This window comes from Nerophis ophidion, linkage group LG18 (genome assembly GCF_033978795.1).
Source record: "Nerophis ophidion isolate RoL-2023_Sa linkage group LG18, RoL_Noph_v1.0, whole genome shotgun sequence".
Lineage (NCBI taxonomy): Eukaryota > Metazoa > Chordata > Actinopteri > Syngnathiformes > Syngnathidae > Nerophis > Nerophis ophidion.
The window spans coordinates 28,889,702-28,916,443 of NC_084628.1; the positions used below are offsets into that span (position 1 = coordinate 28,889,702).

Consider the following 26,742-nt stretch of genomic DNA (forward strand, 5'->3'; position numbering starts at 1 on the left):
TTCTAACAATGTAAACATTGCCCAAAATGTAAGCAATGTCCAACAATGTAAACATTGTCCTAAATGTAAACAATGTCCAACAATGTAAGCAATGCCCAACAATGTAAACATTGTCCAACAATGTAAACATTGTCCAACAATGTAAACAATGTACAACAATGTAAACATTGTCCAAGAATGTAAAATCATGTACAACAATGTAAACAATGCCCAACAATGTAAACATTGCCCAACAATGTAAACATTGTCCAACAATGTAAACAATGTACAACAATGTCCAACAATGTCCAACAAAGTAAAAACATGTACAACAATGAAAACAATGCCCAACAATGTAAACATTGTCCAACAATGTAAACAATGTACAACAATGCCCAACAATGTAAACAATGTACAACAATGTCCAACGATGTAAAAACTGTTGTGTTTAACTAAGGGGAGATGACGGCACACTAACACCAGGTGGCAGGAATGTCAAAATATTTATTTTTGAATAAAGTAAATATATATAATAAGAATATAAACAATACTAACGAATAAACCAAGGAAATGAAGTGTTACAAAAACTCAAGTGTGTATGGTGTAAGGCTATGTGTGTAGATTAGCTGAGGTGTGTCTTACCAAAATGTTGATGAGAGCGAAGGAACGCGGAAGTCCGTGGGAAAACGTGTCCAAGCGCGAGGTCGAGAATCCAAAAGGCAGTCCAGGAGGCAAGGGGAACAACAGGGGATCCAGAAGAACACGGGGGGTGCTGCGGGAAGAGAACAGGAAACATCAGAACCAACGGAAACACGAAAGTCGCAGGGGAAGAGCGAGTACGCGGAATGGAAGCCAGAAACAGAATGCTTACACATGTACAGAAGACTATAATCCGGCGAGTGATGTCAGGTTGTCCAGGTTCATGAAGGCAGCTCCGTCATTACCGTCAGGTGTGAAGATTGCAATAATGTCCAACAATGTAAACATTGCCTGACAATGTAAACATTGCCCCTTAATGTAAAAAATGTCCAACAATGTAAACATTGCCCAAAATATAAACAATGTCCAACAATGTAAACATTGTCCAACGATGTAAACATTGTCCAACAATGTAAATAATGTACAACAATGTCCAACAATGTAAAAAAAATGTACGATGTAAACAATGTCCAACAACATAAACAATGCCCAACAATGTAAACAATGTCCAACAATGTCAACATTGCTCAACAATGTAAACATCCTATCAGTAATCAATCATCAGATGGTATCAGGTATCCTGTATCACATCTTCTCCAGCGGAGGAGAAGGATGTGAACTCAGGAAGTGATCAAGTGTGATTTGAATACTTTGCAAACTTCAAGTTGCCAAAGCAGAGCAGAATTCAAACATCTTCTCAGCAGCTTTCTTCTTCTTCTCCATGGAGTTGAACGCGATCAAACAGCTGCAGTCTCTGATCACTAATCAATAGTTCAGTGGAGCGTGTAGAACTGACGCCTGTGTTTCTTTGCAGGCTTCCTGGTCTGTGGTGATCCAGACCTTGGACTTAGAAGACCATCATCATGGCGAGCAGCTGCTGCAGCTCGGCGTGCCGTCTGACCTTCCATTCGTGGAGCCTCCTGGACTTTCCACATGAAGACTTCTCCGAAATGACCCCCGGCCTCTAGCTTGCCCGCTCGCCAAACCTTCAGAGACGTCTTCCATGTTGTCCTCGGTCTTCTTCCTCGCCCGGGACGTGAAGGACTGACTCTGTCTCTTTCCAAGCGTTCCTGAGGATTGTCTTCTGAGAGAATTGGATTAGAGATGGATTATGAGTGAAACATCTGCCTGAGCGTAATCCCCTTGTGCTTCTGCAGATTACATCCATGGAGAAGCGCGACGAGCTGGAGCACCCTCTCCTGGGGGAGCATCCCCTTCTGGGGGAGCACCCCCTCCTGGGGGAGAACCCCCACCTCTTCAAGGGGCTCCTGGTCAAGTGTGAGGAAGACCGGGCCTACCCTCCGCTGGCCTGGAGGGCCTACCCCCCCGATGTGGTCCAACAGCCCCAGCAGCTCCTGGACCCCTGCTCCCTGCCACGCACGCTGGAGTCCCTTTACCCGGCCGCCCCCGCCTGGGGCCCCGCCGACTACCTGGAGACCACCTTTGTGGACGTGGGGCCAGCGCTGGAGAGCAAGCTGCTGGCCGAAGACTTCCACAGTGCCTCCTGCAGCTTGGACGATGAGGATGACCTGCTGCCCGACTCCGACGTAAGGACGCTTTCGCGCTCACTCTTCCGCCGAACCCCCCGGGGGTACCAAAGAGTGTAAAGTGTGACGATAATCATAGAACACAACAATACCAAGCAATAGCTGCCATTTTAGACACGACACAATCATATTTCGCTTAGCATTACATATGTCAACCTTTTACCATAATTCCGTAATATGACTTGTATGGCAGTACCTATAAAACGCCACTAGGTGTCAGCATTGATGCTGCCTTCCATTAAGTGTATTGAAATATATTGCACAAAACCCAAAAGCAGTGAAGTTGTCACGTTGTGTAAATGGTAAATAAAAAGACAATACATCCATCCATCTATTTTCTACCGCTTGTCCCTTTTGGGGACACGGAGGTGCTGGAGCAATGATTTGCAAATCCTTTTCAACCTATATTCAATGGAGTAGACTGCAAGGACAAGATACTTAACTTCCGAACTGGAAAACTTTGTTATTTTTTGCAAATATTAGCTCATTTGGAATTTGATGCCTGCAACATGTTTCAAAAAAGCTGGCACAATTGGCAAAAAGAGTGAGAAAGTTGAGGAATGCTCATCAAACACTTATTTGGAACATCCCACAGGTGAACAGACTAATTGGGAACAGGTGGGTGCCGTGATTGGGTATAAAATCAGCTTCCATGAAATGCTCAGTCATTCACAAACAAGCAAATTGTCGAACAGTTTAAGAACAACATTTCTCAACCAGCTATTGCAAGGAATTTAGGGATTTCACCATCTACGCTCCGTAATATCATCAAAAGGTTCAGAGAATCCGGAGAAATCATTGCACGTAAGCCATGATATTACAGACCTTGGATCCCTCAGGCGATACCGCATCAAAAAGTGGCTTCAGCGTGTAAAGGATATCACCACATGGGCTCAGGAACACTTCAGAAAACCACTGTCAATAACTACAGTTTGTCACTACATTTCTAAGTGCAAGTTAAAGCTCTACTATGCAAAGCCAAAGCCATTTATCAACAACAAAGAGAAATGCCGCCGGCTTCGCTGTTTCTGAGTGTGAACATTAAATATCTTGTCTTTGCAGTCTAGTCAATTGAATATAAGTTGAAAAGGATTTGCAAATCATTGTATTCTCTTTTTATTTAACAAGCGGTAGAAAATGGATGGATGGATTTACACAACATGACAACTTCCCTGGTTTTGGCACTTGTGTATATATACAAACCCCGTATCCAAATGAGTTGGGAAATTGTGTTAAATGTAAATATAAACGGAATAAAATTATTTGCAAATCATTTTCAACCCATATTCAGTTGAATATGCTACAAAGACAACATATTTGATGTTCAAACTGATAAGCATTTTTTATTTTTGCAAATCATTAACTTTAGAATTTTATGCCAGCAACACGTGACATAAAAGTTGGGAAAGGTGGCAATAAATACTGATAAAGTTGAGAAAATCTCATAAAACACTTATTTGGAACATCACACAGGTGTGCAGGCTAACTGGGAACAAGTGAGTGCCATGATTGGGTATAAAAGCAGCTTCCATTAAATGCTAAGTAATTCACAAACAAGGATGGGGCGAGGGTCACCAATTTGTAAGCAAATTGTCGAACAGTTTTAGAACAACATTTCTCAACAAGCTACTGCAAGGAATTTAGGGATTTTACCATCTATGGTCCGTAAAATCATCAAAAAGTTCAGAGAATCTGGAGAAATCACTGCACGTAAGCGATGATATTACGGAATTTTGATCCCTCTGGTGGTACGGAATCAAAAACCGATGTCAGTGTGTAAAGGATATCACCACATGGGCTCAGGAACACTTCATAAAACCACTGTCAGTAACTACAGTTGGTCGCTACATCTGTAAGTGCAAGGTAAAACTCTGCTATGCAAAGCCAAACCCATTAATCAACAACACCCTGAAACGCCGCCAGCTTGGCTGGGCCCGAGCTCACCTAAGATGGACTGATGCAAAGTGGAAAGGTGTTCTGTGGTCTGACGAGTCCACATTTCAAATTATATTTGGAAACTGTGGACGTGGTGTCCTCCAGAACAAAGACGAAAATAACCATTCGGATTGTTATAGGCGCAAAGTTCAAAAGCCAGCATCTGTGATGGTATGGGGGTGTATTAGTGCGCAAGGCATGGGTAACTTACACATCTGTGAAGGCACCATTAAAGCTGAAAGGTACATACAGGTTTTGGAGCAACATATGTTGTCATCCAAGCAACGTTATCATGGACGCCCCTGCTTATTTCAGCAAGACAAGTTTTACAACAGCGTGGCTTCGTAAAAAAAAAGAGTGCGGGTACTTTCCTGGCCCGCCTGCAGTCCAGACATGTCTCCCATCGAAAATGTGTGGCGCATTATGAAGCGTAAAATACGACAGCGGAGACCCCAGACTGTTGAACGACTGAAGCTCTACATAAAACAAGAATGGGAAAGTATTCCACTTTCAAAGCTTTAACAATTAGTTTCCTCAGATTCCAAACGTTTATTGAGTGTTGTTAAAAGAAAAGGTGATGTAACACAGTGGTGAACATGCCCTTTCCCAAGTACTTCGGCACGTTTTGCAGCAATAAAATTCGAAGTTAATTATTATTTGCAACAAAAAAAAAAGTTTATGAGTTTGAACATCAAATATCTTGTCTTTGTAGTGCATTCAATTGAATATGGGTTAAAAAGGATTTGCAAATCATAGTATTCCGTTTATATTTACATCCAACACTATTTCCCAACTCATATTGAAACGGGGTTTGTCGATTTATATATATACTAAATAATAAAAACATGGTATCGGCTCAATGTTGGTATCGGCCAATACGGACGACTGCAACATCAGTCTCACATCAGAAACTGTGAGGTTGCATGGGGACACCCTTAATAGACTGATATATAGCTAGTATCTCTGTGTTAAAGTTGTTGTGTTAAATGTGGTCAGCCATGTTTTTGTTACCTTATCATATTTCCTACTTTCCTTGAATGCAACATTAGGTCACAGACACGTAGTAGTAGTTCCGAGAGGACTTGACAAAAAAAAGTCATGACTTAATCATGAAAGCAGGCTTGGCCGAGGAGCAAACAATAATTAATGGCCCGCTTGAAATGTTTGGCACGTGGTCTGCTGCTGCTGGCGGTTAAAAAAAGGAGGAGTGACTGTCATGAGGCGAGGGCCGACTTAAAAATAGATGCGGCAGAGTATTTTGGGGACAGCGTGATGACGTCATGAAGCTGGATGCAGGTAACCCAGCTCTGACAGCTGCGCTCACGTGGCGTTTGAGGACGCGCATGAACACTCCAAAATAGGAAGACGCATGAGAGGTTTCACTTTCCTTTCTGTCGGCATGAGCACCAAGCATGGCTGACTTTCGCTCCTCAAGCACAAACTAAAGGTTGCTGGTTTTTGGTTTCCCAAAAAAAAAATAAAGCTCGTTCGTGCAGGCTTGTGGAAGAGAACGTTGTGGTGACCTTGAATGCAACACGGAGTCTTCTTCCCCTTCAGTGCACAAAGTAAACACTGATTTCACTTCTGTGGACAACCCCAGCGGAACCTAAGCGTCACAAATGAGGGTTTTTTTTGTAGGTATTATTCAGAGGTGGGTAGAGTGGCCAGAAATTGTATTCAAGTAAGAGTACTGTTACTTTAGAGATTTATTACTCAAGTAAAAGTAAGGGGTAGTCACCCAAATATTTACTTAAGTAAAAGTAAAAAGTATGTTGTGAAAAAACTACTCAAGTACTGAGTAACTGATGAGTAACCTGTTCGTTTAATAATTACGGCAACAAGTAATGCACAAAAACATAAAAATAGCAATGAGCAAATTCAAGCAACTAAAACAATAATATATATTAAATAATAATACATTAAGATAAAAAAAAATAAGGCAAATTGAGCCACAATAACTTAACAGCACCATAGGCTCAGTAGGCATTCATCGATTGATTGATTGATTGATTGATTGATTGATTGATTGATTGATTGATTGATTGAAACTTGTATTAGTAGATTGCACAGTACAGTACATATTCTGTACGATTGATCACTAAATGGTAACACCCAAATAAGTTTTTCAACCTTAATCAATTACTTTATATATATATATATATATATATATATATATATATATATATATATATATATATATATATATATATATATATATATATATATGTATATATATATATACTGTATATAATTTATAGTTATTTATTTTGCCGTTTTTGTTGACATGTTAAAGGTGTTTTAATGAATATACATGCATGTTTAACATATAGATTCCTATCTTTCATGAAGACAAGAATATAAGTTGGTGTATTACCTGATTCTGATGACTTGCATTGATTGGAATCAGACAGTAGTGCTGATAATGTCCACATTTTCAAATGGAGGAGAAAAAAAGTTCCTCTTTTCTGTCTAATACCACATGAAAGTCGTTGGTTTTTGGCATCTTATTTGTCCAGCTTCCATATTCGTTTTTATACACTTTACAAGAAATACATTGGCGGCAAACTCCGTAGTTTGCTCGCTTGTTCGCGCTGGCTTTCGGAGACTCTTATTTTGTTGGAGCAGGCGCGATGGAGCGGCGCTCTTATTGTGAAGACAGGAACTGTGCGATCAGTCTTTAGGCTTTTGACGGGAAGTACGGTTTAAAAAAAATGTGTCTTTTTTCCTTTACACTTTTGATCTATTGATTGAAACTTTTATTAGTAGATTGCACAGCACAGTACATATTCCGCACAATTGACCACTAAATGGTAACACCCCAATAAGTTTTTCAACTTTTTTAGGTCGGATTCGACGTGTGACGGTCACGTGACCGCCTGGTTTTGTTTGATTGGTCCAACGTCACAAGTGACTACATTTGATTGGTGAAACGCAGGCATGCGTAGTTCCTACTTTGAATGCGTGTCTGACAAAATCAAAACAAGCAAAGCGTGCATTATTAACAGATCGATAAAAAAAAGTAGCGAGCTGATTGTAGATAAATGGAGCGGGGTAAAAGTAGCGTTTCTTTTCTATAAATATACTCAATTAAAAGTAAAAGTATGTTGCATAAAAACTACTCTTAGAACTACAATTTATCCCAAAAGTTACTCAAGTAGATGTAACGGATTAAATGTAGCGCGTTACTACCCACCTCTGTTATTATTCAACACTATTAATCATGGAGCACACAGGTGTTACACTCAAGGTTCGGGGGCCAAATCCAGCCCGCCACTTCATTTAAAGTGGCCCGGCACGTCATTTTATGTGGTCCGCTACGAGTGTGAAGCGACCGGAATGAGAATCAGCACCTCCAAGTCCGAGTCCATGGTTCTCGCCCGGAAAAGGGTGGAGTGCCATCTCCGGGTTGGGGAGGAGACCCTGCCCCAAGTGGAGGAGTTCAAGTACCTAGGAGTCTTGTTCACGAGTGAGGGAAGAGTGGATCGTGAGATCGACAGGCGGATCGGTGCGGCGTCTTCAGTAATGCGGACGTTGTACCGATCCGTTGTGGTGAAGAAGGAGCTGAGCCGGAAGGCAAAGCTCTCAATTTACCGGTCGATCTACATTCCCATCCTCACCTATGGTCATGAGCTTTGGGTTATGACCGAAAGGATAAAATCACGGGTACAAGCGGCCGAAATGAGTTTCCTCCGCCGTGTGGCGGGGCTCTCCCTTAGAGATAGGGTGAGAAGCTCTGCCATCCGGGAGGAACTCAAAGTAAAGCCGCTGCTCATCCACATCGAGAGGAGCCAGATGAGGTGGCTCAGGCATCTGGTCAGGATGCCACCCGAACGCCTCCCTAGGGAGGTGTTTAGGGCACGTCCAACCGGTAGGAGGCCACGGGGAAGACCCAGGACACGTTGGGAAGACTATGTCTCCCGGCTGGCCTGGGAACGCCTCGGGATCCCCCGGGAAGAGCTAGACGAAGTGGCTGGGGAGAGGGAAGTCTGGGTTTCCCTGCTTAGGCTGTTGCCCCCGCGACCCGACCTCGGATAAGCGGAAGATGATGGATGGATGGATGGATGGATGGATGGATGCCACATCCAGTATCATTTTATATGGTTCGCCATGTCATTTATTGAGGTCTGCTACCTGAATTATTTTGGCTCGTCCAGTAATTTTAATGTAGTTTGCCTCATATTTTTAATGTGACTCGTCACATCATTTAACGTGGCCCGCCACATAATTTTAACAGAGCCCGCCACGTCATTTAACGTAGCCCTTCACCTTATTATAACGTGGCCCGCCACATTATTTTACGTGGTTCGCCATGTCATTTTATGTGGTTTGCCACAGTATTTATTGAGGTCTTCTACTGTTTTATCGTGGCTCGTCCAATAATATTAATGTAGTTTGCCTCATAATTTTTATGTGACCCGCCACATAATTTTAACGTAGCCTGCCACGTTATTGAGTGGTTCGCCACATCATTTTATGTGGTCCGCTACATAATTTTAATGTGGCCCACCACAAAATTTTACGTGGTCCGCCACCTCATTTAAATGGCCTAGCTCCTAATTTTTTATCGTTTTAAAGTGGCCCGCCACATAATTTGACGTGGTTCACTACATCATTTTAAGACGGCCCGCCACATCATTTTATGTGGCCCGTCACATAATCTTGTGTAGTCTGCTACATCATTTTAAAGTGGCCTGCCTCATAATTCTGCTACATCATTTTTACGTGGCCTGCCTCATAATTTTAATGTGACTCGTCACATCATTTTATGTGGACTACCAGGAAATGTGGCCTGACAAGTCATTCTATGTGGCCTGCTTCATAATTTTAATGTGACTCGTCACATCACTTTTTGTGGCCCGCCACATAATTTTAACAGAGCCCGCCACGTCATTTAACATAGCCCTTCACCTTATTTTAACGTGGCCCGCCACATTATTTTACGTGGTTCGCCATGTCATTTTATGTGGTTTGCCACAGTATTTATCGAGGTCTTCTACTGTTTTATCGTGGCTCGTCCAATAATATTAATGTAGTTTGCCTCATAATTTTAATGTCACCCACCACATAATTTTAACGTAGCCTGCCACATTAAGTGGTTCGCCACATCATTTTATGTGGTCCGCTACATAAATTTAATGTGGCCCACCACAAAATTTTATGTGGTCCGCCACCTCATTTAAATGGCCTCCCTCCTAATTTTTTATCGTTTTAAAGTGGCCCGCCACATAATTTGACGTGGTTCACTACATCATTTTAAGACGGCCCGCCACAGCATTTTATGTGGCCCGTCACATAATCTTGTGTAGTCTGCTACATCATTTTAAAGTGGCCTGCCTCATAATTCTGCTACATCATTTTTACGTGGCCTGCCTCATAATTTTAATGTGACTCGTCACATCATTTTATGTGGACTACCAGGAAATGTGGACTACCAGGAAATGTGGCCTGCCAAGTCATTCTATGTGGCTTGCTTCATAATTTTAATGTGACTCGTCACATCACTTTTTGTGGCCCGCCACATAATTTTAACAGAGCCCGCCACGTCATTTAATGTAGCCCTTCACCTTATTTTAATGTGGCCCGCCACATTATTTTACGTGGTTCGCCATGTCATTTTATGTGGTTTGCCACAGTATTTATCGAGGTCTTCTACTGTTTTATTGTGGCTCGTCCAATAATATTAATGTAGTTTGCCTCATAATTTTAATGTCACCCGCCACATAATTTTAACGTAGCCTGCCACATTAAGTGGTTCGCCACATCATTTTATGTGGTCCGCTACATAAATTTAATGTGGCCCACCACAAAATTTTATGTGGTCCGCCACCTCATTTAAATGGCCTCTCTCCTAATTTTTTATCGTTTTAAAGTGGCCCGCCACATAATTTGATGTGGTTCACTACAGAATTTTAAGACGGCCCGCCACAGCATTTTACGTGGCCCGTCACATAATCTTGTGTAGTCTGCTACATCATTTTAAAGTGGCCTACCTCATAATTCTGCTACATCATTTTTATGTGGCCTGCCTCATAATTTTAATGTGACTCGTCACATCATTTTATGTGGCCTACCAGGAAATGTGGCCTGCCAAGTCATTCTATGTGGCCTGCTTCATAATTTTAATGTGACTCGTCACATCACTTTTTGTGGCCTGCCACATAATTTTATGTACTCCGTCACCTTATTAAAGTGGCCTGCCTCATAATTTTAACGTGACTCGTCACATCACTTTTGTGGCCCGTTTTTGTTAGTGCGGCGTACCGGGAAATGTCATTTGACGTGGTCCGCCATGACATATATGTGGCCACACCTTTTTAATGTGGCCACATTTTTAAAGTGGCCATCCACAAGCTTGTTTTGCAGATCTGGCGAGGGAGGACGCGTGTGAAGTTACGTATTGTCAATGTTCATATGAAGGACAAATTCATCCTTCAGTTTTTTTGCCGAGATGATTAAAAATAGCAGCCCTTGCTGTCGCATCTTTGACAAGCATTTGTGCAGAACATTACAAAAATAGCACCCTCTAGTGGCAAGAACAAAGCTGTGACATGTCCAATGTTTCCATCTTTCACAGATTAAATATGGAAGACTGTAAAATAAGCATCACTTCCTAACACATCCCTACTTCGTGGAGATGATCTTTGACAAATGTTTACCCAGTATTTCCAGCAGATATCTTAAAAAAAGCAGATGACTCCTAGCATATAGAGGATCTTTGACTAGTATTGGTGCAGGAGACTGCAGTAGAATGAAGAGCAATATACAGGATCTTTGTTAAGTATTTTCACAAAAGATCCTTACAACGATCTTTTGTGGTAGGTCCTTCAAATGCCAAGACAGCTCTCGTCAAATATTTGTATCTTTGACTAGTATTTTTTAGTGGATTCCGAAAAACAGCAACATGCTCCTGTGATATAGAGGATCTTTGACTAGGGTTTTTGTTGTAGATTCCAAAAAACAGCAACATGCTCCTGTGATATAGAGGATCTTTGACTGGTGTTTTTGTAGTAGATTCCAAAAAACAGAGACATGCTCTTGTGATATAGAGGATCTTTGAATAGTGTTTTTGTTGTAGATTCTGAAAAACAGCAACATGCTCCTGTAATATAGAGGATCTTTGAATAGTGTTTTTGTTGTAGATTACAAAAAAGCAACATGCTCCTGTGATATAGAGGATCTTTGACAAGTGTTTTTGTTGCAGATTCTTAAAAACAGCAATATGCTCCTGTTATACAGAGGATCTTTGACTAGTGTTTTTGTAGTAGATTCCAAAAAAGCAACATGCTCCTGTGATATAGAGGATCTTTGACTAGTGTTTTTGTTGTAGATTCCAAAAAACAGCAACATGCTCCAGTGATATAGAGGATTTTTGACTGGTGTTTTGTAGTAGATTCCAAAAAACAGCAACATGCTCCTGTTATATAGAGGATCTTTGAATAGTGTTTTTGTAGTAGATTACAAAAACAGCAACATGGTCCTCTGATATAGAGGATGTTTGACAAGTGTTTTTGTTGTAGATTCTGAAAAACAGCAACATGCTCCTGTGATACAGAGGATCTTTGACTAGTGTTTTTGTATTAGATTACAAAAACAGCAACATGCTCCTGTGATGTAGAAGATCTTTGACTAGTGTTTTGTGGTAGATTCTGAAAAACAGCAACGTACTTCTGTTATATAGAGCAGTGGTCCCCAACCTTTTTGTATCCGCGGACCGGTCAACGCTTAATAATTTGTCTCGCGGATCGGGGGGGGGGTGTCCTTTTTTTTTTTTTCTTCTTTGTCATGAAAAAGGGAGTTTTTTGTGGTTGGTGCACTATTTGTAAGTGTATATTGTGTTTTTTTATGTTGATTTAATAAATAAATAAATACATTTTATTTATTTATTTTTTTTTTTTTTTTATAAAAAATTCTTCTGCGGCCCGGTACCAATCGGGCGGCCCGGTGGTTGGGGACCACTGATATAGAGGATATTTAATTTGTGTTTTGTAAAAAGATTTTTAAAAAAAGCAACATGCTCCTGTGATATAGAGGATCTTTGACTAGTGTTTTGGAAGTAGATTCCAAAAACAGCAACATGCTCCTGTCATATAGACGATCTATGACTAATGTTTTTGTTGTAGATTCCGAAAAACAGCAACATACTCCAGTGATATCGAGGGATATAGAGGGTCTTTGACTAGTATTTTTGTAGCAGATTGCAAAAAACAGCAAAATACTACTGTTATATAGAGAATATTTGACTAGTGTTTTGGAAGTGGATTCCAAAAAACGGCAACATGCACCTGTGATATAGAAGATCTTTGACTAGTGTTTTGTGGTAGATTCTGAAAAACAGCAACGTACTTCTGTTATATAGAGCAGTGGTCCCCAACCTTTTTGTATCCGCGGACCGGTCAACGCTTAATAATTTGTCTCGCGGCCCGGGGGGTGTCCTTTTTTTTTCTTTTCTTCTTTGTCATGAAAAAGGGACGTTTTCGTCATGAAAAAGGGAGTTTTTTGTGGTTGGTACACTATTTGTAAGTGTATATTGTGTTTTTTTATGTTGATTTAATAAAAAATAAAAAATAAAAAATTTTTTATTTTTTTTATTTTTTTATAAAAAATTCTTGTGCGGCCCGATTGGCCCGGTGGTTGGGGACCACTGATATAGAGGATATTTAATTTGTGTTTTGTAAAAAGATTCCAAAAAAAAAGCAACATGCTCCTGTGATATAGAGGATCTTTGACTAGTGTTTTTGCATTAGATTCCAAAAACAGCAACATGCTCCTGTCATATAGACGATCTATGACTAATGTTTTTGTTGTAGATTCCGAAAAACAGCAACATACTCCAGTGATATCGAGGGATATAGAGGATCATTGACTAGTGTTTTTGTAGCAGATTCCAAAAAACAGCAAAATACTACTGTTATATAGAGGATATTTGACTAGTGTTTTAGAAGTGGATTCCAAAAAACAGCAACATGCACCTGTGATATAGAAGATCTTTGACTAGTGTTTTTGTTGTAGATTCTAAGAAACAGCAATATGCTCTTGTGATATAGAGGAGCTTTGACTAGTGTTTTGTAGTCGATTCCAAAAAAACAGCAACATGCTCTTGTGATATAGACGATCTTTGACTAGTGTTTTTGTTGTAAATTCCAAAAAACAGCAACATGCTCCTGTGATATACAGGATCTTTGACTAGTGTTTTTTTTTTGTAGATTCCAAAAAACTGCAACATACCCCTGTGATATAGAGGATCTTTGACTAGTGTTTTTGTAGTAGATTCCAAAAATCAGCAAAATGCTACTGTTATATAGACAATCTTTGACTAGTGTTTTTTTTTGTAGATTCCAAAAAACTGCAAAATGCTCCTATGATATACAGGATATTTGACTAGTGTTTTTGTAGTACATTCCAAAAACAGCAACGTGCTCCTGTGATATAGAGGATCTTTGACTAGTGTTTTGGAAGTAGATTCCAAAAACAGCAACATGCTCCTGTCATATAGACGATCTATGACTAATGTTTTTGTTGTAGATTCTGAAAAACAGCAACATACTCCAGTGATATCGAGGGATATAGAGGGTCTTTGACTAGTGTTTTTGTAGCAGATTGCAAAAAACAGCAAAATACTACTGTTATATAGAGAATATTTGACTAGTGTTTTTGTTGTAAATTCCAAAAAACAGCAACATGCTCCTGTGATATACAGGATCTTTGACTAGTGTTTTTTTTTTGTAGATTCCAAAAAACTGCAACATACCCCTGTGATATAGAGGATCTTTGACTAGTGTTTTTGTAGTAGATTCCAAAAATCAGCAAAATGCTACTGTTATATAGACAATCTTTGACTAGTGTTTTTTTTTGTAGATTCCAAAAAACTGCAAAATGCTCCTATGATATACAGGATATTTGACTAGTGTTTTTGTAGTACATTCCAAAAACAGCAACGTGCTCCTGTGATATAGAGGATCTTTGACTAGTGTTTTGGAAGTAGATTCCAAAAACAGCAACATGCTCCTGTCATATAGACGATCTATGACTAATGTTTTTGTTGTAGATTCTGAAAAACAGCAACATACTCCAGTGATATCGAGGGATATAGAGGGTCTTTGACTAGTGTTTTTGTAGCAGATTGCAAAAAACAGCAAAATACTACTGTTATATAGAGAATATTTGACTAGTGTTTTGGAAGTGGATTCCAAAAAACGGCAACATGCACCTGTGATATAGAAGATCTTTGACTAGTGTTTTGTGGTAGATTCTGAAAAACAGCAACGTACTTCTGTTATATAGAGCAGTGGTCCCCAACCTTTTTGTATCCGCGGACCGGTCAACGCTTAATAATTTGTCTCGCGGCCCGGGGGGTGTCCTTTTTTTTTCTTTTCTTCTTTGTCATGAAAAAGGGACGTTTTCGTCATGAAAAATGGAGTTTTTTGTGGTTGGTGCACTATTTGTAAGTGTATATTGTGTTTTTTTATGTTGATTTAATAAAAAATAAAAAATAAAAAAAATTAAAAAATTTTTATTTCTTTATAAAAAATTCTTGTGCGGCCCGGTACCAATCGGGCGGCCCGGTGGTTGGGGACCACTGATATAGAGGATATTTAATTTGTGTTTTGTAAAAAGATTTAAAAAAAAAAGCAACATGCTCCTGTGATATAGAGGATCTTTGACTAGTGTTTTTGCATTAGATTCCAAAAACAGCAACATGCTCCTGTCATATAGACGATCTATGACTAATGTTTTTGTTGTAGATTCCGAAAAACAGCAACATACTCCAGTGATATCGAGGGATATAGAGGATCATTGACTAGTGTTTTTGTAGCAGATTCCAAAAAACAGCAAAATACTACTGTTATATAGAGGATATTTGACTAGTGTTTTGGAAGTGGATTCCAAAAAACAGCAACATGCACCTGTGATATAGAAGATCTTTGACTAGTGTTTTTGTTGTAGATTCTAAGAAACAGCAATATGCTCTTGTGATATAGAGGAGCTTTGACTAGTGTTTTTTAGTCGATTCCAAAAAAACAGCAACATGCTCCTGTGATATACAGGATCTTTGACTAGTGTTTTTTTTGTAGATTCCAAAAAACTGCAACGTACCCCTGTGATATAGAGGATCTTTGACTAGTGTTTTTGTAGTAGATTCCAAAAATCAGCAAAATGCTACTGTTATATAGACAATCTTTGACTAGTGTTTTTTTTTGTAGATTCCAAAAAACTGCAACATGCTCCTATGATATACAGGATATTTGACTAGTGTTTTTGTAGTACATTCCAAAAACAGCAACATGCTCCTGTGATATAGAGGATCTTTGACTAGTGTTTTGGAAGTAGATTCCAAAAACAGCAACATGCTCCTGTCATATAGAGGATCTTTGACTAGTGTTTTGGAAGTAGATTCCAAAAAAAACAGCAACATGCTCCTGTGATATAGAAGTTCTTTTCTGTTTTGGAAGTAGATTCCAAAAAATCAGCAACATGCTCCTGTGATATAGAGCAGTGGTCCCCAACCTTTTTGTAGCTGCGGACCTGTCAACGCTTAATAATTTGTACCGCGGCCCGGCTTTTTAAAAAAATGTTTTCATTGTCATGAAAAAGGGAGGTTTTTGTCATAAAAAAATATTCTGCGGCCCGGTGGTTGGGGACCACTAATATAGCGGATCTTTGACTAATGTTTTTGTACTAAATTCCAAAAACAGCAACATGCACGGACGGCGTGGCGCAGTGAAAAAGTGGCCGCGCGCAACCCAAGGGTTCCTGGTTCAATCCCCACCTAGTACCAACTCCGTCACGTCCGTTGTGTCCTTGGACAAGACACTTCACCCTTGATCCTGATGGGTGCTGGTTAACGCCTTGCATGGCAGCTCCCTCCATCAGTGTGTGAATGTGTGTGTGAATGGGTGAATGTGGAAGTAGTGTCAAAGCGCTTTGAGTCCCTTGAAGGTAGAAAAGCGCTAATCTATATTTAGATTACAAAAAAACAGCAGCATGCTCCTGTGATATAGAGGATCTTTGACTAGTGTTTTTGTAGTAGATTCCAAAAAACAGCAACATGCTCCTGTGATATAGAGGATCTTTGACTAGTGTTTTTGTAGTAGATTCCAAAAAACAGCAACATGCTCATGTGATATAGAGGATCTTTGATGAATGTTTTTGTAGTAAATTCCAAAAAACAGCAATATGCTCTTGTGATATACAGGAGATTTGACTAGTGTTTTTGAAGTAAATTCCAAAAAACAACAACATGCTCCTGTGATATAGAGGATCTTTGACTAGTGTTTTGTAGTAGATTCCAAAAAACAGCAACATGCTCTTGTGATATAGACGATCTTTGACACGTGTTTTTGTGGTAGATTTAAAAAAAAAACAGCAATATGCTCCTATGATATACAGGATCTTTGACTAGTGTTTTTGGTGTAGATTCCAAAAAACAGCAACATGCTCTTGTGATATAGACGATCTTTGACACGTGTTTTTGTGGTAGATTAAAAAAACAAACAGCAATATGCTCCTATGATATACAGGATATTTGACTAGTGTTTTTGTTGTAGATTGCAAAAAACAGCAAAATGCTCCTGTGATATAGAGGATCATTGACTAGTGTTTCTGCGATGAGGTGGCGACTTGTCCAGGGTGTACCCCGCCTTCCGCCCGATTGTAGCTGAGATAGGCGCCAGCGCCCCCCGTGACCCCAAAAAGGGAATAAGCGGTAGAAAATGGATGGATGGATGGATGACTAGTGTTTTTGTAGTAGATTCCAAAAAACAGCAAAATGCTACTGTTATATAGAGGGTCTTTGACTAGTTTTGGAAGTAGATTCTAAAAAAAACAGCAACATGCTCCTGTGAAATGGAAGATTTTTGACTAGTGTTTTTGTAGTAGATTCCAAAAACAGCAACATGCTCCTATGATCTAGAGGATCTTTGACTTTTGAATGTTTTTTTGTCATAGTATTTTTAGCTGGGGCCCACTGAGTGGCACTTTGGCAGCAGTGTGGTACCGCAGTAGACCTTGGACTGGTGTGGTGAGGGTCTGGTATAGGGACTGACCTGTCCACCTTGTCCCTCAGGACTCGTCCATGGGAGACTTCAGCGACAGTGACAGCGACAGCAACTTCCCTCTAATGATCCCTCAGGACTACCTGGGCCTCGCCTTCTTCTCCATGCTCTGCTGCTTCTGGCCCCTGGGCATCGCCGCCTTCTACCTCTCGCAGAAGGTACACACACACACACACAAACACACACAATCTAATATATTTTATTGAGTGGTGTGGAATGTTAGAAGAAGTTTGATGAAGAGAAATGAGTGAAACAGAAGACAATGCAACATATTTATAATTACCTGCCTGAAATGGACTTATGCTGTCTTAAAGTTGAAGTGGAGTGGTAATTGTTTTTCTGGCGACAATAACTCAAGAAGTTGAGCTCATGAAGCAGTAAGTTGAATGATGCGGACACGTTTGTTACTGGATGCTTTCTATGAGGCTTCTGTCCCCTATTTGATACTTGTTTATTTTGACATGTGTCACGTTTGACACTGCGATATTCTTCAAAGAATTCCTATGTCTAGCTTGTGTGCTATTGTGTGCTTAGCTGTTGTGTAGCTGAAAGATACTTGTTCCCTATAGCCTAGCATGTATACTAGGGGAGTGAATCTTTGGGCACCTCACGATATCAAACATAATCAATCAATCAATCAATGTTTGTATAGCCCTAAATCACAAGTGTCTCAAAGTAAGTAAGTAAACTCCCCACATACAATGCTTGTATCACACATGTGAACGAGCTGCAGGACCGCTTGTATCGCACATGATATCACACACACACAAGTGAACACCCTGCAGGACCGCTTGTATCGCACATGATATCACACACACACAAGTGAACACCCTGCAGGACCGCTTGTATCGCACTTGATATCACACACTAGTAAACACCCTGCAGGACCGCTTGTATCGCACTTGATATCACACACTAGTAAACACGCTGCAGGACTGCTTGTATCGCACATGATATCACACATACAAGTGTACACCCCGCAGGACCGCTTGTATCGCACTTGATATCACACACTAGTAAACACTCTGCAGGACTGCTTGTATCGCACATGATATCACACACAAAAATGCTGCAGTACTGCTTTTATTGCACATGATATCACACACACAAGTAAACGGGCTGCAAGACCGCTTGTATCGCACTTGATATCACACTAGTAAACACGCTGCAGGACTGCTTGTATCGCACATGATATCACACACAAGTAAACATGCTGCAGGACTGCTTGTATCGCACATGATATCCCACACAAGTGAACACCCTGCACGACCGCTTGTATTGCACTTGATATCACACACTACTAAACACACTGCAGGACTGCTTTTATCGCACATGATATCCCACACCAACATGCTGCAGTACTGCTTTTATCGCACATGATATCACACACACAAGTAAACGAGCTGCAAGACTGCTTGTATCGCACAAAATATCACACACAAGTAAACACGTTGCAGACCTGCTTGTATCACACATATCACACACCAAAGAACACGCTGCAGCACTGCCTGTATCGCACATGATATCACACACAAGTAAACACGCTGCAGCACTTCTTGTGTCGCACTTGATGTCACACACAAGTAAACATGCTGCAGGACCGCTTGTATTGCACATGATATCACACACAAGTAAACACGCTACAGCACTTCTTGTATCGCACATGATGTCACACACAAGTAAACATGCTGCAGGACCGCTTGTATCGCACATGATCTCACACACAAGTAAACTGGCTGCAAGACTGCTTGTATTGCACATGATATCACACACGAGTAAACACGCTGCAGGACAGCTTGTATCGCACATGATATCACACACAAGTAAACACCCTGCAGGCCCTCTTGTATTGCACATGATATCACACTCAATCAATCAATCAATGTTTACTTATATAGCCCTAAATCACTAGTGTCTCAAAGGGCTGCACAAACCACTACGACATCCTCGGTAGGCCCACATAAGGGCAAGGAAAACTCACACCCAGTGGGACTTCGGTGACAATGATGACTATGAGAACCTTGGAGAGGAGGACTGCTTGTATTGCTGCGTGTATATTGTATAAGAACCCTCTAAAAGTGGTTTCCAGGTTGTTATGTCTCTTCATATTGAACAGGAATCATTTAAAAAAAAAAAAAAGAGGTATTAACGGCGTGGCGCTGTTGGGAGAGTGGCCGTGCCAGCAACCTGAGGGTTCCTGGTTCCGTCCCCACCTTCTACCAACCTCGTCACTTCTGGTGTGTCCTTGAGCAAGACACTTCACCCTTGCTCCTGATGGGTCCTGGTTAGCGTCTTGCATGGCAGCTCCCGCCATCAGTGTGTGAATGTGGAAATTTTGTCAAAGTGCCTTGAGTACCTTGAAGGTAGAAAAGCGCTATACAAGTACAACCCATTTACCATTACCATTTAACAGACATTTTTTTTACCTTCAGTCCCTAAAGTTAGTTTCACTTCTCAACATGACATTTACGAGCATGAGTAGACCCATTAAAAAAAATGTTTGAAAAAAATCCTGCCTGGAGACAGACATTGAAGATTTATTTAGACTTCTTCAAGAACCAGTTGGTCCCAGAGATGTGCTCCAGTTCCAGCCACATTATGCTGTATATACTCCACTCACAGCACAAGCTAAAATGCCAATAACTATGTCCGGCACTTTATTTGGAATCTTTGACAATCATCAGAGACACGAGGACAAAAAGTGTTTTTCTTTGCATTCTAACATGTACACATCGTCTCGTTCTAAGTAGCTTGCAACGCAGCTATTGTTAGCCATGAATTCTACCTCTAAATTACTTTAGAAATGCATTTAAAAAGCGTCAAAAACACTTCATTTAGGTTGTTTAACCTGTACAATAACCAAACTGTAGCAACATTGTTATTGTAAGAGTGAACACTGAGGTACTCTTTTGCTAGCGTACTAACACATCAGCGTGCTAAAGACTCTTACCTGCACTTGGTCCTGCAGTCTCCTGCATCGTGGGGTCACAACTACCACAGCCGTGCGAATTCCCTACAGAAGAAATTTCCATAAAGTCAGTGAGAGTAGATTTAATGCCATTCGGAAAAGGCTGGCTAGCTGATTCAGCCGTAGAAGCTAGAGAGGATGGCGGCGCTGTTGGACGGCCCGCTGGAGACGAAGAAACTGGCGACGCCGTGGGACGGCCTGCTGGAGACAAAAAAGAAGGTGACGCCGTGGCACGGCCCGCTGGATACGAAGAAACTGGCGACGCCGTGGGACGGACGGTCCGCTGGACACGTAGAAACTGGCGATGCCATGGGACGGACAACTGGAAACAAAGAAGCTGTGGGACGGCCGGCTGGAGACGAAGAAGAAGGCGACGCTGTGGAACGGCCCAGACGAAGAAGCTGGCGACGGCGTGGGACAGACGGTCCGCTGGAAACGTAGAAACTGGCGACGGCGTGGGACGGCCGGCTGGAGACGAAGAAGAAGGCGACGCTGTGGGACGGATGGTCCGCGGAAACGTCGAAACTGGCGACGCCATGGGACGGCCCGCTGTAGACGAAAAAGCTGGCAGTGCCATGGGACAGCCGACTGGAGACGAAGAAGAAGGCGACGCTGTGGGACGGCCCGCTGGAGACGAAGAAAAAGGCGACGCTGTGGGACGGCCCAATGGAAACGAAGAAACTCCCGACGCCGTGGGACAGACAAGTGGAAACAAAGAAATTGGTGTTGCCGTGGGACTGCCTGCTGGAGACAAAAAAGAAGGTGACGCCGTGGGATGGCCCGCTGGAGACGAAGAAACTGGCGACGCCCTGGGACGGACGGTCCGCTGGAAACGTAGAAACTGGCGACACCATGGGACGGCCGGCTGGAGACGAAGAAGAAGGTGACGCTGTGGAACGGCCCAGACGAAGAAGAAGGCGACGGCGTGGGACAGACGGTCCGCTGGAAAAGTAGAAACTGGGGACGGCGTGGGACGGCTCAGACGAAGAAGCTGGCGACGGTGTGGGACGGACGGTCCGCTGGAAACGTAGAAACTGGCGGCGCCGTGGGACTGCCCGCTGGAGACGAAAAAGCTGGCGGTGCCGTGGGACGGCCGGTTGGAGACGAAGAAGAAGGCGAAGCTGTGGGACGGCCCAATGGAAACGAAGAAACTGGCGACGCCGTGGGACGGACAACTGGAAACAAAGAAATTGGTGTTGCCGTGGGACGGCCTGCTTGAGACAAAAAAGAAGGTGACGCCGTGGGACGGCCCGCTGGAGACGAAGAAACTGGCGACGCCGTGGGACGGTCCGCTGGAAACGTAGAAACTGGCGACGCCGCGGGACGGCCTGCTGGAGACGAAGAAGAAGGCGATGCTGTGGGACAGCCCAGACGAAGAAGCTGGCGACGGCGTGGAACGGACGGTCCGCTGGAAACGTAGAAACTGGCGACGGCGTGGGACGGCTGGCTGGAGACAGAGAAGCTGGCGACGGCGTGGGACGGACGGTCCGCTGGAAACGTAGAAACTGGCGACGGCAATGGCGTGGGAGGGCCCGCTGTAGACGAAAAAGCTGGCGACGCTGTGGGACAGCCGGCTGGAGACGAAGAAGCTGGCGACGGCGTGGGACGGACGGTCCGCTGGAAACGTAGAAACTGGCGACGGCAATGGCGTGGGAGGGCTCGCTGTAGAGGAAGAAGAAGGCGACGCTGTGGGACGGCCCAGACGAAGAAGCTGGCGACGCCGTGGGACGGACGGTCCGCTGGAAACGTAGAAACTGGCGACGCCGTGGGACGGCCCGCTGGAGACGAAGAAGCTGGCGGTGTTGTGGGACGGCCGGCTGGAGACGAAGAAGCTGGCGGTGTTGTGGGACGGCCCACTGGAAACAAAAAAGCTGGCGACACCATGGGAGGAACCGCCGAAGACGAAGAATATGGCGACGCTTTAGGAGGAGCTGCCAAAGACGAAGTCGTCGTCGTGGGAGAGGCCGCCAAAAAGGATGTCGTTGTCAGAGGGGCCGCCAAAGACGATGTCATCGTCGTTGGAGGAGCCGCCGAAGACAATGTTATCGTCGTGGGAGGAGCCGCCGAAGACAGTCGTCATCGTGGGAGGAGCCGCCGAAGACAGTCGTCATCGTGGGAGGAGCCGCCAAAAACGATGTCGTTGTGGGAGGGGCCGCCAAAGACAATGTCATCGTCATGGGAGGAGCCGCCAAAGACGATGTCATCGTGGGAGGGGCCACCAAAGACAATGTCATCGTCATGGAAGGAGCCGCCAAAGACGATGTCATCGTCGTTGGAGGAGCCGCCAAAGACGATGTCATCGTCGTTGGAGGAGCCGCCGAAGACGATGTCATCGTCGTGGGAGGAGCCGCCGAAGACAGTCGTCATCGTGGGAGGAGCCGCCAAAAACGATGTCGTTGTGGGAGGGGCCGCCAAAGACCATGTCATCGTCATGGGAGGAGCCGCTGAAGACGATCCCGTCGCCGTTGTGGGAGTAGCAAATATTAACATTGCTGTATGTATACTTTTGACCCAGCAGATTTGCTCACATTTTCATTAGACCCATAATAAATTCATAAAAGAACCAAACTTCATGAATGTTTTTTGTGACCAACAAGTATGTACTCCAATCACTCTATCATAAAAAAATAAGAGTTGTAGAAATTATTGGAAACTCAAGACAGCCATGACATTATGTTCTTTACAGGTGTATGTAAACTTTTGACCAGGACTGTATATACTTGCAGTGTGTATATTGTACATATTAAATATTGTGACAAAGCTTAACAAGGTTATTTGGCGCCCCCTGCTGGCAGAGATGTTTTTAGGCTTTAACAAAAGCCCTTTCATACAAAAGGGTGCAGTTTGTGTCAGGGTCAGTGGAAAAAGAGGCGACACAAATGTCTGAAAGAGAAAAGCTCTGACATCTCCACTTTAGTCCCGTCCCCTCCCAGTCCCATTAATGCTCCAGCGAGCGACAGAGACGGTCCCGTGCAATCGATGGCCTTCGTTAAGGTTTAATGAGAGCCACGAGGACGCTGACAGATTCCCAATAGTCTGGTGCAAGGGAGGAAGTGACGCCGTCGCCATAAAAACATGTTTCATCTCCGCCTTGTCTGCTATGTCATCTCTAAAAAGCAACACTGAACCTCTCGTGTCTTCCTGCAGACCAACAAGGCTTCGGCGGAGGGCGACTACCAGGGGGCCAACGCGGCGTCTCGCCAGGCTCTGTGGCTCTCTGTCCTCTCCATCGTGTTTGGGATCATCACCTACGTCTGCGCCATCGCCGCCCTCATTTCCTACCTGTCCGCCAAGCTGCCGTAAGAGGCCACGCCCACTAAACAAAGGAGCCTGTGCACGCCAGTCGTACTAACGACAGGAATAACCATCGTTTTACTGCATCCATTCTTCCCCTTTCAGTTCTGAGGAGACTTTTGACTTGTTTGATTTAGGCCCCTGCAGCGCTCTCTGACCCATGTGTGTGTGTGTGTGTGTGTTGCCACGTTCGCTAAACCAAAGGTAGAAGAAACACTGTAGATATCATCACCAAGAACAGGAGTCCTGAAAGTGTGGGCAGAGGAGTGAGCCCAGGGGGACCTCGCTGTGTTGATTTGTTTCTATTTGGATGGCGGGCCAGACCCACAAAACCTTCCAAGGGACCAGACTTGGTGTCATTACACGAGGGGTTATGAGTACTGTCGTTTCTTTGGTGCACAAAGTTAGCTACGTAGCATTGTTAGCGTCCGCTATGTCAGGGGTGTCCAGACTTTTTGCACACTGAAAAATCAAGGTCTATTTGTCATTTTCAAAACCAATACAATATATAGATTTTTTTTTAAATTTTTTTTACCTTCAGGGCTCCTTTCAAATATGGTGCCGGGAAACCGCAAGTCTCAGTCATAATAATGTTAAAATTACGTCATATATAACGTACTATATATATATATATATATATATATATATTTGTATCTATGAATGTATATATTTACAATTGTATATACATAGTATAAATACTCATACAGTACATACACAATTTATATACATTAGATATATAACCATTATATATACTATATATTTACAATAAATATATATATGTATGTATATATACACACACACATATATATATATATTCATACACAAACACACACATATATTTATATGTAGATATACATATTCACATATATACATATACACACATATTTATATATATATACACACATGTATGTATATATATGTATATACATACATATATATACATGCATATATATATACAAACATTTATATACACATATGTATCCATACACACATACATATATTTACACAGACATATATAGATTTATATACACACACATATATACACATGTATATATATATACACGTGTATATATGTATATACATACATATATATACATGCATATATATACAAACATTTATATACACATATGTATCCATACACACATACATATATTTACACACACATATATATATATATATTTGTATACACACACATATATACAAATGTATATATATATACACGTGTATATATATACACACATATACTGTATACACACACACACACATATATATACACACACATATGTATGTATATATGTATATACATACATATATATACATACAAACATTTATATACACATATATACACACATATATATTTACACACATATATATATTTATATACACACATATATACATATATACACATACATACTGTATATATATATATACACACATGTATATATATACACACATACACTGTATACACACACACACAAATATGTATATATACATGTACACACACACACACATAAATGTGTGTGTGTGTATATATATATATATATATACACACACACACACACATATATATACACTCACACATATATATACACACACACATATATATATATACACACACACACATTCATATATATGTGTATATATATATATATATACACACACACACATAATTATACACACATATAACATATATAGACACACACATACATATATATATATATATATATATATATACACACACACAATTATACACACATATAACATATATATATACACACACACGCATACAATATATATATATATATATTCAATACCTAAATCTTCAGGTCTATCCAAATACAAAAAATGCAATATTTTTTTATATTTTAAAGGTGAATATGTGATGTGAAGTAATTTAACCCTTGAATATGAAATAGGTCAATCGTTTATAAGAACACTGATTTTAATTCAGCATTTTATTTGAACAATGGCCATTCAAAAAAAAAAAAATCCCACAAATTATTCTGGATCTAAAGTAGCTTTACTCATTAAAAAAGTAAAAAATAAGTCATACTTTTTTTTTTTTTAACGTTTGACACTTCATTTACCGGCTGATTATAAGTTTTATATTATTTGAATGTTTTAGTGCCATTTTTGTCCGATAAAACTTTAAATTTTATATGACAAACACAAAGAATGCAATATTTCCCCCAAACAGTATGTCAAAGTGGAATATTTGATATGAAGTAATTGGAGCTACATTAGGTCAATAACATTGATTTTATTAAATTATTATTTTTTTAAACAATGAGTACTCCTACTAAAATGAGTATCCAAAAGGGCCCCACTCATAAAAGTGTTAAAAATAAGTATTTTTTTTTTTTTTTTTACTTCCAACTCCCCCGCTTTATCTGATACAAGTTTGTATTATTTTTAGTTAGTTTTTTATTTTTTTATTTAATATGTTTGTTTTATGCACTTTTTATCAAAGAAAACTTAGTTTTTTATAAGGCAAACACACAAAAAATATGGTATATATTCCGCAGAAAAGATGTCTAAGTGGAATATTTAATGTGAAATAGTTGGAGCCTTGAAACAGGTCAATAATTTTGAACAACATTGATTTGGATTCATTATAATATTTTGAGGAATGAACATTTTAAGGAGTTATTATTGCGTTATTATAGTCAACATTTGAACTTTTACTCATTACATTTCACCTGTTCGCTCTTTTTTTTTTTTACCACTTTTTCATGTTTTTTAATGGTATTTTTAGAATGTGCCATTAAAAACAAGCTGAGGGCCACAAATGGCCCCTGGGTCGCACATTGGACACCCCTGCAGTAGATGCTATCTCAAGTTGGCATCTCACACCTTGGAGTTATGTGCAAACCCCGTTTCCATATGAGTTGGGAAATTGTGTTAGGTGTAAATATAAACAGAATACAATGATTTGCAAATCCTTTTCAACCCATATTCAATTGAATGCACTACAAAGACAAGATACGTATTTGATGTTCTAACTCATAAACTTTTTTTTTTTTTTTAAATAATTAATTTATAATTTCATGGCTGCAACACGTGAAGTAGTTGGGAAAGGGCATGTTCACCACTGTGTTACATTATCTTTTCTTTTAACAACACTCAATAAACGTTTGAGAACTGAGGAAACTAATTGTTGAAGCTTTGAAAGTGAAATTCTTTCCCATTCTTGTTTTATGTAGAGCTTCAGTCGTTCAACAGTCCGGGGTCTCCGCTGTCGTATTTTACGCTTCAAAATGCACCACAC

General features: G+C 41.1%; 1 protein-coding gene across 1 annotated transcript in view; it reads left to right on the forward strand.

Annotated features, from left to right (window-relative positions):
• Positions 1-24,890, forward strand: part of tmem91 (transmembrane protein 91) — a 44,277-nt gene extending 19,387 nt beyond the window's left edge. The window contains exons 2-4 of the mRNA XM_061878393.1: positions 1,493-2,225; positions 17,224-17,370; positions 23,328-24,890. Of these exons, the coding sequence (XP_061734377.1) occupies positions 1,845-2,225; positions 17,224-17,370; positions 23,328-23,483 (684 nt within the window). The 5' untranslated portion in view covers positions 1,493-1,844 and the 3' untranslated portion in view covers positions 23,484-24,890. The remainder of the gene's footprint in view (positions 1-1,492; positions 2,226-17,223; positions 17,371-23,327) is intronic.
• The last annotated feature ends 1,852 nt before the right edge of the window (positions 24,891-26,742 follow it).